We start from the raw sequence: 18,143 nt of genomic DNA on the forward strand, positions 1-18,143 counted from the left end.
TAGACATTAGGGCTGGAAGGGACCTCGGAAGATCATCGAGTCCAGCCCCCCGCCCAAAGGGCAGGAAGTCAGCTGGGGTCATAGGATCCCAGCAAGATAAGCATCCAATTTGCTCTTGAAGGTGTTCAATGTAGGTGCTTGAACCACCTCCGATGGCAGGCTGTTTGAGACCTTGGGGGCTCGGACAGTAAAGAATTTCTTCCTTATGTCCAGCCTGAAAAGGTCTTGCAGTAGTTTATGACCGTTGGACCTCGTCATCCCTTGGGGCACTCTGGTGAACAAACCTTGCCTCAGATACTGGTGGTCACCCCTTATAAACTTATAGGTGGCCATCAGATCACCCCTGAGCCTGCGCTTTTCCAGGCTTAAGAGTCCCATGGCTCTCAGCCTGTTGTTGTAAGGTCTGTTTTCCTGACCTCTGATCATGTGCGTGGCTCTTCTCTGGATTCTCTCAAGCTTCTCCACATCCTTTTTTAATTGATTTGCTCTGAGCTTTCCTAATGGCCTCTCTGTGAGGATTATGAACTTGTCCACCTAGTTTGTGGATCCCTATGGACCTTAAACAGTAGTCAGGTGGCTACTGCTTGGAGTGGAGCAATATAGTACATGGAGAACAAGCAGACCCATGCATATTTAGGGAATTTCAGGGCCAAAAGAAGACAAGGTTCCTTGGGTGAATCTGATATCTTTTATTAGACCAATTAAGTAGTTGGAAAGAAAAAATTTAAACAAGCTTTCAGGTTCAAAAACCCTTTGTTAGGCTGAGGAAGTTACAGTAGTTGGCCAAAAGAAAGCACTTCATGAATTTAAGTGTCTCCAGGGTTCCACAGCTACGAGCAGGGTTTTTGGATGTAAGCACCAAAATATTCCCTAGTTTTGTTTTAGCACTGAAGCCCTTCTCTGGATCTGACTCTTAGTCTTCTACTTCCAGAGGGAAAGCTCAGTATGTTCTCACCAGACTCCAGTCTTCCAGCTAATTCTAGTCCCTGTGGGTCTTTCCTCCCAGGTCCTTAGCAGCACATGCTTCATTCAAACCTCCCACTCCCCTACATCTATCCTGACTGACCACTTGCCACCCTTCATTATGTCTAGCAGCAGGCCTGGCTCTCAGTCACTAGACACCTTATATTGATTGCCTCCAACTATGGAGATGGGCTGAGCCTGGCACAGGTGCAATTGACCCTTGTTTGGTCACCTCACCCCATGACTCTGGACCAATATGCCATCCCTAAATCAGTCTGTGAAGTCAACCTGAACAATCCACCTCCCTAAGCAGATATGTAGCACCTGTACTTGTGTCTCTTCTTGGGCTGTTCCCAGATAGAATTCAGGGTGATGGAAGATTGTAAAATCTTGTTGAGGCCTGGGTATATTTCATTGAAGGATGGTTTCTTACTCTACCATAGCTGTTAAGCTCTCCTGAGAAGCTGTTAGGCTCTCAGTTTACATACTGAGAATATTCTACTTGGAGTTGAGAAACATATCATTATACTCTATCCCCTACCGTCTGTCAAAGCCCATAGTTAGTGACTTCCAGGACAGGATGTGATGCAGGTGTGTTTGAATCTTGCCTCTTTTTAAACTTTAATCTGTATTTATTATATAATAGTTGGGTTTTTCATTTGCCTCACCACCAAGGTAATAGGCATTGGAACATTATTAGTACTAAAGCTTTTTTTGGTGTTAACTACCTAGTTGAGGCATTTATACTCCCTGATTTCTGGGATTCAAAGTTAATTCTTTTCTTAAGAAAATTATATGTTTTCTGTAAGATCTGTATACTGGATCCTATTCCACCCATTAGCTGCCTAAGTGGATTTATGTCCCTAAGTGTGATCTATTCCATTGTTGTTAAGTTCCTGAAAACTATAAATATGTCTTCTTTTGTAATACACCATTATTTTAGCCTTCAGATTGTCACACAAAACGTCAAGGAAGAGGGCTTATCCATCTTTTGCATTAAGCATTATTCAGGAACCTCAGCAAATAGTAATAGGGTAACACTTAGGCATCTAATTTCAGTTAGATACCTAAGATGTGGAATAAGATCTGGTCTTAGGTCTTTTGTATTTGGTTTGTTCTTAATTTTGTGCAGTGTGTTTCTAAAAACATAATTAATGTTTTGTATGCAAATTGAATTAAAAAGAGATGCAAATTCTAACTTCGCTTATACCTGACTAACTTCTCTGACCTTATAACTCTGGGCTATTTTTTCCCCAAAATGCTCAGCTCTAAGCACCTAATGAAAGTCTGGGCCTCGTTTAAAAGCTCAATACCCAGCATGCTTATGTTTCTGAGAATGCTGTCATTTTTGGTGCCTGAGATGGTAATGACCTATTTTCAAAATAGAGCTTTGATTCTAGGTGCTGAGCAGTTTTAAAATGCCTGGCCAGTGACTCTTGCAGGATGGAGTCTTATTTTCCATTATAAAAAAGAACATAATAGAGGGAAGTGTGTGTGTGTATGTGTGAGACAGAAAGAGAATCATCATAGAATGGACTGGTTTAAATAGATCTTATACAACATTGCCAACACCTCATATTCAACACTTCTAAGTTAGGGTTGTTTCAAAAATCATTAAACATCTGTGTTCTTTTTATTTGATTTCTGTTTCTTGAACCTTTGACATTTTTGTTTTCAAGCTTTTCTCTGCAACTGTAAGGGCTCAAAGCTTACTAGAAATAAAATATACATCATATATTCAATGAAAGCTGAGGCTCTCACATAATCAGATTACTCCAGCAACTAGTATATTCAGAAACACCTGCTATTGCAAGTGTTGCAATAAAATAACATGAGTTGGCAACACTTCTTATAGGATGTGTGTAAGTTGTTTTGCTGATAGAAAATTTGTAAGAAGTACGGAGAGACTTTTTTTCCCCACGCTGTGGTTTAAGAAAGAACATAATAGAGCAGGTACTTCTGTAAATTGCTCCATGCCTGAAGTCATTTTGCATTACCATCTCTTAAATGCAATTGTAGAATGTTAATTTTGTCAAAATAGTCTGTCTCTTTTATGTGTTTAGGTATTTACATTTTATACTTTACAACTCTAAAGAGGGAATGAAATGAAAAGAGAAGGGCATGCTCTGATGATTTTGTGAGAAATAATGGATGCATTTGCATGAGATGTTTACTACGCAGTAAACTAATTAGCTGCACACTAAATGGCATGTGCCTACACGTGCGCCCCCTATTAGGCTGGAGGAAAATAATTTACTCCACAGAAGAATAGTACTTGTTATTACAGAGTAAAAAACTCCACAGCAGCACACATGTAGGTACTGCCCCAGCTGGCTGGGACACAAGGGTGTTTCAGTGCTGCCTGCTGGCTAGCCTCACACTGAAGCACCATCATGCCCCAGCCAGCCCCTCCGTAGCACTTTGAGCTAGGGGAGCAGCCCTGGGCTGGCAGGCTGACACCCCGGGCCCCCTGCCAGACAGGGCTGCTTTGACCTGGCCACCATGCTGCAATCCTGGGCACATGTGTAAATGAGTATCTGGGAGCAATAAACTCTGGTGCAATGTGCACCAGAGTTTATTGCATCACATTAATATTCACGTGTAGACACACCCAGTGAGTCACAACTTTAAGCCAATGGACACCAGCCATTTCTGGAACAGTGAGACTATATTCATTTATGCCAGTTGAGGATCTGGCTCTATATCTTTCTCCTGGCTTATATTGTTTTCTGGCTTAAATTATTGCATTATGTTTTGATGTTTAGTAGCAAAGGGAATCTTCTGTGCTGGTGGTATGACAGGGATAAAGAGAACTCAGAATTACATCCAGGTTCAAGTAATGTACTAATGCCAAAAAGATTTAATACTCTGATTAGGCTAGAATAATGCCTTACTGGTCTGAAAATAAGCTGTGCATAGGCACAGAGTGGTTTTCTGGTCTTTGAATAGCATTCAAATTACTGAGGAGAAAGGCTGCCCCAGAAATTTGCTCACACACATGCTAAGGCCCTGATCCCTTAAACACTTATTACATGTGCCTAACTTTGCTCAAATAAGGAGTCCCACTAAGGTCAGTGTGAGTGAATAATATCATTCATATACATAAATGTTTGTAAAACCTGGGCGCAAATTCGTGCACCTTTGAAATGCTGCATTGATTAAATAAAGAAAGTTATTCTGCCAAACACGATTTGAGTAACAACAATCACTTCAACACCTGATTTAAATCCGGTCCTTGAGCAATTGTTTAACTTAGAAGTTTTTGGGTAACCCCATTGACTCTAGTGGAATAACTCAAGTAAGTAATGTTAAGCACACACTTAAATGTTTTGCTGCATCAGAGCCATATGGTATCTCAAAGGGGTTTTCCTGGCTCATAGCTCCTGCAATGACAGCCTTGCAGCCTGCTATTTTGAGGTCCAAATACTGTAAAAAAAAAAAAAGAAAAGAAAAAAGCATATGAAAATGTTGCAAATGTATTTGCGCATGACCAGGGCAGTGGGATTTACACCTTATCCTGGGCCTTTTTGTTTGCTTTTCAGTTGCTGCGATCATGGCTGTGGGTGGGCTTCTTCCCTGCGTGCTGTTGCCTATCCGAGCCTAATATGGTCAGTGTTCTCACCCACTCTGGCTCCTATTTGGTGTCCTACCTCCATGTTTTCTGTGCAAAGTCTGCCTTTTTCTTCCTTTCTTGTATTGGCCTGGAATTGCTTTCTCATCTGACCTCTGCACCCAACTTGTCTATCTCAACAACTGAAAATAGCATTTTCTGAAGCAGAGTATTTCTCCAAAAGAGCAGGGTCCCAGTGGAAAATCTGACATATTATTCCATCATGGATCGACCCAGACAACATACCAGAAATGTCATGTGTCATAATAAAACCAAACATCATGTAACTTGCATGCTGGACACTGCATCAAATCCTGCTTCCTGTCACTGAGCAGGGGGAGGGGGATTATTGTCCAAAAGAAAGGTGCAAAGGTCACTGAATTTTTGGCATGTAGCATGCATATCAGTGAAGTGAAATGTATGTTGTTGTCTCTAATGACATGCCACTACTAATGATGATGTGCTCCAGCTAGAAAGACAACATTGGACATGCCTTTCATTGAACCAAGAGCTGGATGTCTGTGCCACATGCTGTGAAATTCTGATGCTGCCCTTCTCTGAGTTGCATAAGCAGTTTCCTTTCTTATATGTTCTTGCATGCTTTCTAACTAATAAAGTGAGGGGTGGTTTTAATTTGTATTGGCTTGTTTGGGTTAGACTTGGATCATTGCATAGGAGACATGGTCTCTGAAGCAGCTGAAGGCTGTGTGGGCAGAGAGCTCCCTGTTGGCTGAGCTTGCATGGGGGCTCAAAATCACACTCAAAGGCTGTCCCCATAAGCGGTTTCCCACTTGTCACTGCTGCCTCTTCCCAGTAAATGCCTGTGTATGCATGGTCTGGTGTGTGGTGCATTGCCCTAGGTAGTGGAGGGAGGCTGGGGCCAGCACCTGGGATGGCCCCAGCAGACTTATGTGGGATCCTGGGGGCTTCCAGGGACTGCAGCTGTGGCAATCCGGCAACATGGAGCCTGGCTGGCAGCCAGAACATGGTTCTGGCTGGCCAGACTCCGGTTTCCAGTGGCACGCTCTGTCGCCTTGTGTGCTTCCCCACTTCTTTAAGGCGCGGGGTTTTTTTTACATGAGGATTTCCCAATGTCACCACCATCCACCATCCCCCGTGCTGTAAATTAGCAGTGCCGGGAATGTCTGTATGTGTCACGTGTTATGTGCGGCACTACAGGTGGGTCTGCAGCACTGCATACTGCACATCTGCACTTGTCTGGCTGCGTCCAAGAAGTGTCTCTTTGAGATTGCAGAATATAAATAACTGGAACAGAGAATTAAGATGCCCAGTTTTTGTTTATGTTTGGCCTCACCCTGTAGACTTTAAACATAGCTATGCAAGATTTGTAGAGCTGTCCTAACCAAGGCCCCTAACCAAAGACAGCTAAGTTATACCATTGCTTTCTGTGGCAAAAAACAGACATTGTATTTGTCCCTGGGCAAGTTGTGCCTGTGTTTGTGCCAGAACAAAAATATAATACAATTGGCATGTATACACATCACCCTTCTAATAATAGTGGTTGAATGCCCCACTGTTTTTCTGCCATTGATTCAGTGATGCAATCCTAGGATAACCCTGGAGGCATACTTTGCAATGTCCCAGAATAAACTGCTCATACTCATTACCATATAAACCTTTTTAGAATTTATCCTGAGACAATGGAGATGGACACCTGAATGATTGCGCTTCATTTCAAGATTAAATGGTCCATCTCAAGATAAAAATCTTTTTGTAGCCTATGTGGAATATAGCAGTTGCCAACCTAAATTAGACCCAGAAACCATCTAGTCCCATGTCCTACCTCTGACAGTTGCCTGAAACATCTGCCTGAGAGGCAGATTTAAAAAACCTTGTGGAAGCAATTCTTGAATAAACTGTCCCCTAACTATGGGAAAACTTCTTAAGCCCCAGTAATTAAGGATTGTCTCAGGCCTTGTGACGAGAGGGTTTTTACAGCCTTTTCAAACCACTGGGATTTTTATATTTAGAAGGGTGTTATACTTGTTATATATTCCTTTCAAAGCCTGCTATTCTTGTTTGTGGCAATACAATCTGTATACCTGAAGAAAGAACTGAGTCTGTTCTGTTTACAAGAAACAGAAAGCATCTGTAATTTTTATCTTTCTGAAATGTGCCATTGCCAATTTTCAGGATTTTTTTCTTGAAAATTTTTCTCTTTTTTTTTTTCTTAAAGCCCCAGCCCTTGGAGCCATGTGATTATATGATAATCTCTGTTTTTATTTACAGTGCAAAGCTTGCTGACAGGAATCCAAAAAGCATGAGAGCAGAAGGATTTTAAAAAACCAAAAAACAAAACTAGGAATGTTTTGGGGTTTTGTTTTTTGTTTTTTTAAAGCTAATCTCTCATGATTTTTGGTGACCTGAGTCATGCTTGCTGAATGTGTTGGATTGGCAGTACTAAACTAGACAGCTCAACCTGCAGTGTTTAGCTGCCAAAATGTTTTCTTGTACATTTTGTAATGATTATCAAAATAAAGACTCATGATAGTTCTGCTGCCTTGTAGAACCAATGTACCAGAAACATAGATGTTGCAATTTGGTGTCATATACCCTGAATTTCTCATTGGGGCATAAAATAAAGGGGTTGGCAATAATGGAAAGCTAGGCAGGCCTGTTTAAGAAGACCTAACGTGCTGAGGGCTAGGAAAAGAGAATGCTCACAATCATCTTAATTTACCAAAGCACATGAGTGCACAGCTAAAAAAAAAAAGTACAAGACTTCTTTCTCCACAGAGAAGGGAGAACAACGTACAGCTTTGAAAAGTGTTTTCTCTAAACCATCCTCAGGTTTACAGCCTCCCTATAGAGAGGAGAGTAGAGAAGGAAGCTGCTGTTCTTGAATACAGAAGATGGCAGAAGTGCTTCAAAGTGACGCTTTTGAGTGCGTCACAGGAAAGAAAGACAGGCTCTTTAAAGAGATTTAGAGATCACTTCAGAGGCAGCTTCCTGCAAGGAGGAGGAGGAGGAATCTGTTTCTTGTTTAAATTATCTTTAATTGTTTTTTCCATGATTTAGGAAGGCAGAGGACTAGTGAGAGCAAGAAAGTTAAAAATACCACTCCAGTATTTTCAAAATTTCCCTTATAAGACTTCCAAGTCATTCTGAGGTCAAATACAGGAGAGGATAGTAGAGAATGGGACAGTTGATGTGGGAAAGGTGCTGAGAAAGAGTGAGTTTGCAATGGTGAGCAGCTGTGTGCATCCCTGGGACAATTGCAGTTATTTTCATTGAAGTTTGAAAATGATTCTAGGCTGATTCAGTAAAAAGGTGAGGAAACCTGCCCCTTGCTTAAGACAACTATTCTCTTTAAGGGAGATGTTTTATCTGCTCTTTCAATGAATAAAGCCAAAGTCAAATTTCTTAGTCCTACAATCAAACCACCTCCTAGACAAACTAGGACAAATTTCCTCTTCTGGCCTAAGTATCTCAGTTGACGTACTTTCCAAAAAGCATGAGGAGGAGCTTTTTAAATAAACCTAATGGGCCAGATTCTGACTGGGGATGTGCCACACCACTGTATATCAGCTGAGCATTTGGCCAACTGTAAGAAAACAACTCACTATGGGAACTAATCCTAAGGCAGAGAAAAAACTGCCAGAAAGAGGGAAGGTGGATGAGAGGATGGAAAGCTCCTTTCAATGTAAAAGCAGCTGAGGGAGTATGCAATTCAGACAGTGAAGTGTTTGCTAGGGTAACTAGCCACTGGGTAGAGATGCTCATGAGGCTGCTATAAAGATGGGCATATATCTGCCACATCCTCTCAAATGAGTTTTGGGGTCTTTTCCTCTACCTTCATATTTAGCTGCCCCATTGCTGAAAATGGCAGCAACTTGAACCACACTGTCCTGGCTAATGAAGCTTCATGCACCCTTAAAAGTGATGAGTTGGACAGAAAATTATTATAATGAGGCCTTGATTCAACAAAGCATTTAAATAGCCTTTTAACCTTAAGTAGGGGAGGGTACCCACTCTTGTTCAGCTGTGGGCTGAAATATTAGGGAAATGGGTAGATTTCAGCAAGGGTTTAGGGCACCTCTTTAAATATTTGTTGTTGAGGACTTAGGTCCACATGCTTTATACAAGGCCGTAGACCCCCAGATCCAGTTCTATGGACATCATTGAGAGACTATCCATTGACTCCAGTTAGGTTTGGATCATGTCCATAGCGCTCACAATGTCAAGGCCAGGATGAGCAGACTTCCTTCCATGATTTGTTCACCATATGCTTTTTTGGTTGGATGAAGCCATGTGCTTTATCGTTGATAGTACCAGCAATACATGGCAAGGTGAAGATCAACATGAGCTTGTGGGACATTGTAAAGCGGAAGGGCAGGGGTCAAGTGTCCCTGTCCATCCAAGAAGGGCAAGCCTTTGTCATTCATTTCTTGACATCTGGATCATGTTTCTCTTCTGTCCCTTGTCAAGTGAGTTAGGTTATAATAGGTAGCATGCATTCATAGTTAAACTCACTTGTCCCCAGTAGGATTTTTTCACCCAATCCATTTTTATATTTTATAAACCTGCATAAGGACCATTTTACAGCTGCACTTTTCATAAGCTGCTATGTAAATATTTTACAAGCTGCTTGGTAAATCTGCAACTTGATTTTATATCACATGTGATGCCATAAGAATATTTAAAATATGAATTCATTTCTCTCATATTTGTATTGGAAAACACTGAAATTTGAGTTTTATTTTTTTAATGTCATGGGACCTACAGATACAGTCTTATGCTGGGGGTAGGAGGCAGGTGAGGGTGGTCTGTGGCTTCAGTATAAAGAATCTGGTCTGGATCCTTCACAACTAAAAATCAGCATAAATTCAGGAGCTTTAGTAAGTTACATCCATTGAGTATGTAGCCCAGTTCACTATAAGCAATACAGAGAAGTTATACAAAATCAATATTTTCTACAGTGCTCATTAAACTGTGAGGATGAATGTCCACCAGGCAACTTTGTTTTACAGCCTTTTCCATAAACGTTAGAATTAAATGTGCCTGTTAAACTCGATTATACCACAAAATGACACTTTTTTTTCATTTAAAAGTCTTTTAAAACAGAACATTTGGATATTTTATCTGCCAGTAATAACACATATCTGGGAAAGAATCGGTCATATTGAGTAAGCCATGTCATATGACAAATTATATCTAAATTTAAATTATATACATTCACACACACACATACAGATATTAAATTTAAGGTTGGGAAGAGCATAAGAAAAGAAAAAAAGAGAAACAGTTTGCCTCTTATTTTGTCAGACTGGTTAAACATCCAGAAGGGAAGAGAGGTACATTTTAAGCCCAAAGGGTCATATTTATTGCCTGTATCTCTAAGATTGTGCAGTTGTAAAATACAGAAGATAATAATAGACAGGTTTCCTCAAATGCTTTGTTAGTGATGCTGAACCCCTGCTCGAGAACCAGTCTCTGGCAGCTGCAGTTTTACTTGGTGCATCTTGTTGAACCATGTTTTAATGGTGCAATGGGGGGTTCCAGAACCTGATTTTATATGCTAATGTGACATGCTGCTGTATGTGTTATAGAGCTCTAGAGATGGCCACCATCAAAAATGACTCATTCATATTGGCTCTTTGAATCTGTCTGTAGGTAGTAAAATGTTAATCACTTTGAATTAAGGTATTCTTGGCTCACTGTATATGTGACTGAAGATTCCGTTTTTCTAGTTCTAGAGGAGGTATCTATACAATTAAATCTTCATGAGAATAATTTAGTAAGGAAGCTAATGTTAGGAAATACTATTTACGGATGATGTACTTCAAGTTTGAAAAAGGGATACAAATGTTTGCTTTAAAAGGTAAACAGAAGAAGTTTGCCAACATACATTGGATGGAAGTGGGACTCACTGAAAATTTTCTGTAGATTTTTTTAATGGACAATTGGAATTTGGCTTAAACACAAAATTTCAAGGAAGGTGTCTATTTTGCTTTAAAATATTCTGACCCCAAACAACAATCCTAGAGGATGAAAATATTTCATTTTGGGTAGTTCTCAGGTTTTGATTTCCAGAAAATGTGCACTTAGGAATCAGTGATTTGAGTGATTGGTTTTCCCTGTGAAAAGTTTACACTTTCTGTGTTAGCTGGAAGTGAAGAGTCTCTTAGCCAGTTCTACCTGGTATCTTCATGCATAAAAATCTCTTTAAAGCCAGGAATTTGCTCACTGACTGAAGATGCCCATGCAAGGAATGCAAGAGTCCTTTAGTTTCCCTATCGAACAAAAGCCTATACTTGAAAATTGAATGTTACTAGTTGAACAAAGAGGTCAGCATCATTGTGCTAGCCAAGCAGTTTTGATTTAAGGACCACTGAAGTTTTGCCTCATATAATATTATATTTGTATTGCCTTTTGAGTGTATCTCTCTCAGTGTTTGGCACTGCTCCCTGAAACAGTGGATTCTGTAAGATTTCCAAAGGACTTTTAGGATACCTTGGGTGAGACCAGCAGAACTGTTGAGGAAAAGTCAAAGTCTCATAATTCTCCAACAGAAGCTCTAGTTATACACCTCTGCACTGAATAAATGAAGGGTGGGTGTGGTATATATGGAATATTAACATGGAATACTTACAATTCTTGAATCTCAAGAAAAATACAAATTATTAATTGTGAATAAGTTTTGAAAGATGCCAAATGAATCCAGGATTAGGTTGGAGATATATATATATATATCTCGAGTCTGTGGAGATATATAAATTGAAATATCGAGTCTGCTGGAGCACAGAAAGAAACATGCTTGAGCAGACTCTGGCATCACATGTATTAGCATCTCTGCACTGAAAAATGGTAGTGGGGTGCTTTGAACTAAAGCTCATTCAGTGAATTTTAGTTCAAAGCACCCACCACCATTTTTCAGCCCCAGGGACACTGATACACGTGACGCTCAGACGCTTTTAATTAAAAGTGCCCCCCCACATCTCCCAGAGAATGTGTAAAAATGCCCAAAGAGCTCAGCTCATAGTCACTATCAGCCTAGCCATAGCACCGAGAAGGAAGGCTTCTGTGCCATCCAAGAGATGCCACTACCCTAGGCACACATAGCCAGGGCTGCTCCTCCCACCTAGTTAATTCCACACATTATGTGGGGTATAGGTATAATGACCCCCTATCCCCAGAAGTGCCTCCTGGTATTACTAATAACAACAGATTTAGCATGCTAGGTCAGTGCACTCTCTTGTGTGGACTCCATGTCATATGTGTTGGCACTGGGTTTATGACCTAGATACCTTACGCCAGGTAGACCCAAACCCTCAGAATGACCACAAATTCTTCCATTTGATAACAGGCAAATGTTATTGATACACAATGGGCACATCTACACGAGACGCTTACTGCGCATTAGGCTAATAACACTGCACAGTAGCATGTCATAGATAGCAAAAACTGTGCTAATAGCATACTGCACACTTATTAGGCTAATGCTTAGTAAGCATCACTAAATAACTGTGCACCAGCACTACTGGGCAGTAACTTTAGGCACTGCACATTTAATTAGTGCTTTATTAAGGACATACTAAACTGAATGCACAGTGTCTAAGGTGCATTTATGAATATGTAGATGTGCCCAGTGATAGCAGATAAGAGTAATACAGGCAAAACAAACAAAATAACCCCCAGGTTCTACTTATCTAACAGTTCCAGGGTTCACAGAGGGAAGGTACACGTGGCTAGTATGCGAGCTTCACTCTGTGGTTCTTTCTTGAATGTCATCAGTCTTGGAGGTCAAAAGCTAAGGCCCACCCTTCCCAGTGGGGTGGGGTGAGATGGGTTGGTGGTACACCCTCTGTCTATGGTGGCCTCAGGATCCCCTCCTCCAGGACCTTTTGCTGCTCTGAAATCTCTCTGAAATCCCTCCTTTTGTAATCTTTCTCTCCTGATGACTCTTCATTTCTGGGTACCGTTGATTGGTTTCCCTGTAGTCATCATGCTGTCCACATTCTGTCCTGTCAGCATAATTCCTTGTTTCCCAAACCCACCACATGCACACATCTTCATTTAGTCATTTACTGATGTCTTTAATTTGGGTATGCCTGGCCTCCTAATTCGGTCCATTTACCAAAACCAGAAATCCCAGGTGGTTTGCAGGTGGTCACTGTGACCAAATCCCAATGGTGAAGCATCCCTTTTCTTTGTTATGGGTTTTCAGGGAACACTTTAATACATGATTTTCCCAGGATGTGTATGCCCACTTGTACGTTGGTCTCAGACACGGTGTCTGCCTTAAAGGCTGTGAAACTTTGTCAGAAACAGGCTTTTAGAAACCAATTAACCGTTGCTGTTCCCCTAGACCATTGCTCTAATGCATATCTACTCTACCTACAAGCCTATTCCTAAAACAAAACCTCTAACCTCTAAATGTCATTTTCTAGCAATCAACAGGTGTTACATTTTGCTGAGGGCCTCCTACCTTGTTACCAGTTTCCCATCTATGCCCAGTGCTGGCTGCTCTCTCTTATGTTACCATTCCTTGGCAAGGGTGGCATTGTTGTTTACCAATGATTGGTTGAGTCACTTCCTAGCCTCCTCACTCTTTGCTCCCTCCTACCATACTGTCTCTTACCAACATTTCACCCCTAACTTTGCATTGTTTCTTTTTTTCATTCTCCGTATGTTTGTTTCTATGATCTTTTCAACCTTCTTCCTTCATGCATCTACCCTTCTCCAAGCTTACTTGCCCTTATTTCCCTTAGTGTTTTATGCTGTCGCTTGGAACTTTCAGTCTTCTATCTCTCTAGTATTACTGGCTGTGGTGGCCTACAATAATTTATATCTCCTCCTGTCTTACTCATTCTCCTTTCATTTTATCACATCTTTTCCTATCCATTCCAGATGAGGTTTTATGTTATCTTTCCATCTTTGCCTTGCTATTCCTTGAGGTCTGATACCCTCCACCTCATTTTCCAGAATTTGCCAAAGTTATTCCCACTTTGATGTAGTGGAGTGGCTTGCATATCTTTGTAATCCTGAGATCTATGTCAGTGGTAGTGTGGCCTAACCACCAGCAGGACCTCAGATGCTGAACAGGTTGAAGGATAGAGATCAGACTAAGAGGAATACCTTGTTCCTTCAGATTGGGTGTTGGGCATGAAGCCAAAAACCTCATTTCAGGGTAAAAAAGCTAATGTTATGAAACCAAACCTAAAGCAGTGGATCTTGCAGTCATGCAGACCAAAATTCACTTTAGTTGAATTATACATAGAGAAGGGTGGCAGTGTCACATGAAGGTGCCTGTTTGCCAGGTTTCCAACTATGATTCTTGTTAATTAAACAAACCCTCTTCCTTGCTGTAAATTATGCTAGAGGTATTATGCCACATTTCATGTATTGGTAGTACCAGGAGAAGTCTTTGTATTTCTCAGTGTAAAATGGCTCTTTATTGAGAAGACTATTTTCAGAAGTGCTACATTCATGTTAATATGTAGGGCCAGATTCTATTCTACCAATTATTAGGGGTGTAAGTGGACTTAGGTGCCCTATAATTGTATTGCACCCTGCTTGCGTCCCTGGAAAGCAGCTTTTGCAGAAGGAGTTAGGTTTCCTTTCTCCTTGTTGCTTTTTTGTGACTCAGTCTTAAGGGTCAAATGGCAATGTGTTATAAAAATAGATATGTAAGTGGATTTTCAGGGATTTGAACAGGGTAGAATAGCATCACACAGAAGCTCCAAAGTCCATTTAGATGCCTAATAGGTGGAATGGGATCTGGCCCAGACTACAAGCAAGTAGAGACAGTGATCCACATAGATCCAATTGCAGGATGAGCTCAGTAGCATATTAATAACAAAGCTTGGTGAGGGGAAAAGAGCATTCTCCAAATACATGCATAACACTTGGGCCCTGATCCCATTAGCTATTCTGCATGAACAAACCCCTTTGTCTGTGTGCTACCCTACTAATCACCACTCAGTGAGGGGCTGCCCATGTGTATCAGCTTGCAGGCCCACAGCCTGAGTAGCCACATAAGCCTAGAGCAGTGGTTGTAAACTGGGGTGAGATGCAAGAACCTACCAGGGATGCCATACCACTGCCACAGGATGAAATTGCCCCTCACACCTTGGTTTTCAGGAGGCCCAACTGAGGAGGAGCTAAAACACAGGCAGAGTATCTGAAAGAATGACATTATACAGGTGGGTGCACTGCTTCTCCTCTAGCTGCTTCTCACATCTTAACATGAGCTGAATCCAGGAGACCTAACGCAGAAGCAAGGAGTGCACCTGCCTGGAGAATGCAATTCAGTCAGACACACTGCCTCTGTTGCAGCTGCTCTTCAGTTGGGCCTCTTGAAAACTAAGACACACAGGGCAATTTCACCCTGCAGTGGCAGTAGCCTGGAGATGGATGCTGCTGTCAGCAGGTAGAACTGCCCCATGTGCTTTTACGCTAAGAAGACATGTTGGAACCAAACTGGGAAGAGCTGCAGCAGAAAGAATACAGTGGCTTCCTTATTACAATGCAGGCATTCTTGCTGTGGTCATTTCTCAGTTGAGTTACACTATGCATCTTGAAAACAGCAGCAGACAGGGTAATTCCACCTGCCTTGCTTGTCTCTCTTTCTGGGAGACACTGTGAAGGGTTGGATCAGAAAGGCCTGAAGCAAGAGCACATGTTTCTGTCACAGCCACTTCCCAATCTGGCTTTGCAGGAGGTATGCAATGCAAATCCACCTGGCTATGCCAGTGGTGGGAGTGTAGCGAGTATAATAACTCTGAGGATCTAATCAATTAATAACTAATTAATTATTGACAATACCATTATGTTAATTTTAATATATATTTTATTTTAATAATATATTTTAAATTTAAAAATATATTTATATTATTTTTTTAAATGGGGTTCTGTAACGCTTTGCAGAGTTGTAGGGAAGGGGTGGGGCCACGAGCCTAAAAAGGTTGAGAACCACTGGCTTAGAATGATAATGCCACTTAGAGGGTCAGGGATAGAAAACTGAGTGAACTTAAGTGATGAAAGCTTGTGAAAAAGCAGCCAAGTTCTAATTTTCCCCTCCTTTGCTGCTGGAGAGGGGAACAGCTAGTAACAGGGGAATGTAAGAAGGCCAGAGCCCATGTGTAAAGACAGGAGCTGCCCAGAAAGCACAGTAAAATCTTGGAATGCCTGGAAAATCCATGAAAGTTGCATGTTCTGAGGAAGATCACATTGACTTTTCTGTTCCCTCCATTTGCAAGTCTATAACTTGGCACCTGATCTCTCATCAACTGTTGAAATCTGAAAAATATATGCAATTACTAATTGTTATCCCCTCCAATTCTTTCATCTTTCCCCTTGTCCCTTTTAATAATAAAAGCAAAGTTAACAATATTATTGGATGAGATTTTTCATCTAAGGGTTGAGGTGCTCAAGTCCAATGGAAATTCAGCGAGGCTGATGCCCCTCCAGCCCTCAGGCATGTCTGAAAATCTCCTTAAATCAAAAGGAAAAGACAATGTGATTATTTGGATGAACAAAAGCCAAAACAGTATAGCTCTGATTGATTAACTCGTTGTATGGCTGTTTTGGGTTCTTGCACTTCATGTAACTGAATTTAATTAAAAGCTTCCTGATGTATGACTGACCAGACTGTATTTTGTTCTAGGCGGTGTGGATATAGCAAAGCTAAACAAGATCCAGAAGAGGAAAAGATGCACTTCCATAATGGCCACAGTGAGTGAAAATTGAAGTAGTAAGGATACACACACACGCATGCACACATATATACACATATAATAATTTGTGGCTTTGCACAGTGCTTAACTTTATGCATGTAACTAGTTTCATTTTGTCAATGGGATTATTTCTATGTGCATAGTGAAGTATGTAGATCAGTTGAGCTCTGATTTGATTCTGTTTCAGTAATATTTCAATAATTGTATTTCCTTCCTCTGTATAGAGACTTCTGACACCCATCATTTTCTAATCTTGTTTAGTTGGTTACAGGGTGTGTCTACACTTGCCCCTGACTATGCAGTTGTTACTGGGCAGTCATGTAGTATTTGCTTTAGTGACTGCCCAGTAACCACTGGTACAGTGGTGGTGCCGCATGCTTCGTTTCCGGCCCTACTGTGCAGTAGCTTGTCCAGCTTGTGGATGCATCTGCATGTGCAATTACAGCACTGTAATAAACTACGGAGCTTATTGATCTGGAGTTTACTGCTCCCAGGCATGCCATTTGAACATGCACCTGGGAGCAATTAACTCTGGAGGAAGAAACTCCACAGTTTATTCAGGCACAGCACATGGAGCCCAGGCAGAGCAGCCCTGGCTGGGACGGGGTCCCGTGGGTTAACCTGCCAGCCTGGGGCTGCTACCCCCAACTCAGTGTGCTGCAGAGGGGCTGGCTGGGCATGATGGTGCTTCCGTGTTGGGCTAGCCAGCAGGAAGTCACCACACTGAAGCACCTTCATGTTCCAGCCAGATAGGTAGCATTTACATGCGTGCTGCTGCAGTGTTTTACTTGTAAATACAAGTACTATTCTGCTATGGAGTAAATAATTTTACTCCAGCCTAATACAGATGCACATGTAGACGCTGAGATGTTTATTACATCAACTGCACAGTAAATGTCTTGTGTAGACATGCCCAGTAGCATTTCATTTCTAGGGCCTACGAGAGTGAACACAGAGCTGGTGTCAGAAGACTCTGATTTTAATATTTGTTCTACCACTAACTCGTCATGTGGACTTAGGTATCAACTTGGCCTCAGTTTCCCTCCCCTGTACTACCAGGAGAATAATATTTGCTTTCCTTCCTCAAAGAAATTTTGCAAAAATGAATTTGTCAATGATATTAATCTGATTTGTGCATTTAAAGTACCATGGAAATACTAAAAAATATTACTTTTCTATAAAACTAGTGCTAGAATTTCTAAAGAGATCCTTTAGAAGGTGATTTTTGGATCTACGGATGTAAAGTGCAGTTACACAGAAGTTAGATAATACTGTATTTACCCCAATTGGATATGACTTAGAATTTCAGATAAGCATCCAATAATTAGATTTTATACATGAAAAATGTATAAATTTGTTATTATTTTTCATGTGCAGAGTCAAATTAATGGAGGGTCATCTTAAATTTGTCTCCTCTATTGCTGCAGCAGGGCAAGCAGTGGCACAGGGGCAAGCAGTGGGGTGGCAGGTAGCAGGGGAATCAAATGTCCTCAGCCTCATCATTTGCCACCTGCTGCCTGTCCCACCACCACTTGCCCTCCCACCCCTGGGTGCCTGTGTCCCCTGGTACTTGCCCCACTTCCTGCCTGCCCCTCCCCCTGACACAATGCTGGCCCTCCCTTACTCCCTTAGTCTCTGTCACAGATCCAGCTCTGGTTCTGCTGCAGCCTGGGGCACAGAGCACATAATTGCTCCAGCTCCCACCCAGTCAGGCAGTTGTGGGTGTGGTGGCAGCAGATTCCAGCCCCAGACCTGCTCCAGTTGAACCTGGACCCAGGTGTGGATCTGCCACCACAGCCCTTGTTGCTGCATGGCCAGGCAGCGGCTGGAGTGACCATGTGCTCCATGCCCCAGACTGGAGCTGGAGCCAT

The 18,143-nt window shown here is 41.6% G+C and overlaps 1 protein-coding gene across 7 annotated transcripts in view; it reads left to right on the plus strand.

Moving 5' to 3' along the window:
- Nucleotides 1-18,143, plus strand: part of EPHA5 (EPH receptor A5) — a 369,106-nt gene that overhangs the window by 302,800 nt on the left and 48,163 nt on the right. For 6 of the 7 annotated variants that reach the window (XM_019522270.1, XM_019522268.1, XM_019522273.1 and 3 more), the window contains 2 exons: nt 4,506-4,571; nt 16,203-16,270. In XM_019522270.1, coding sequence (XP_019377815.1) covers nt 4,506-4,571; nt 16,203-16,270 — 134 coding nt within the window. The remainder of the gene's footprint in view (nt 1-4,505; nt 4,572-16,202; nt 16,271-18,143) is intronic. The other variant, XM_019522269.1, reaches the window with a different exon arrangement.

This window comes from Gavialis gangeticus, unplaced genomic scaffold (assembly GCF_001723915.1).
Source record: "Gavialis gangeticus isolate Ggan-Ray unplaced genomic scaffold, GavGan_comp1, whole genome shotgun sequence".
Taxonomy (NCBI): domain Eukaryota; kingdom Metazoa; phylum Chordata; order Crocodylia; family Gavialidae; genus Gavialis; species Gavialis gangeticus.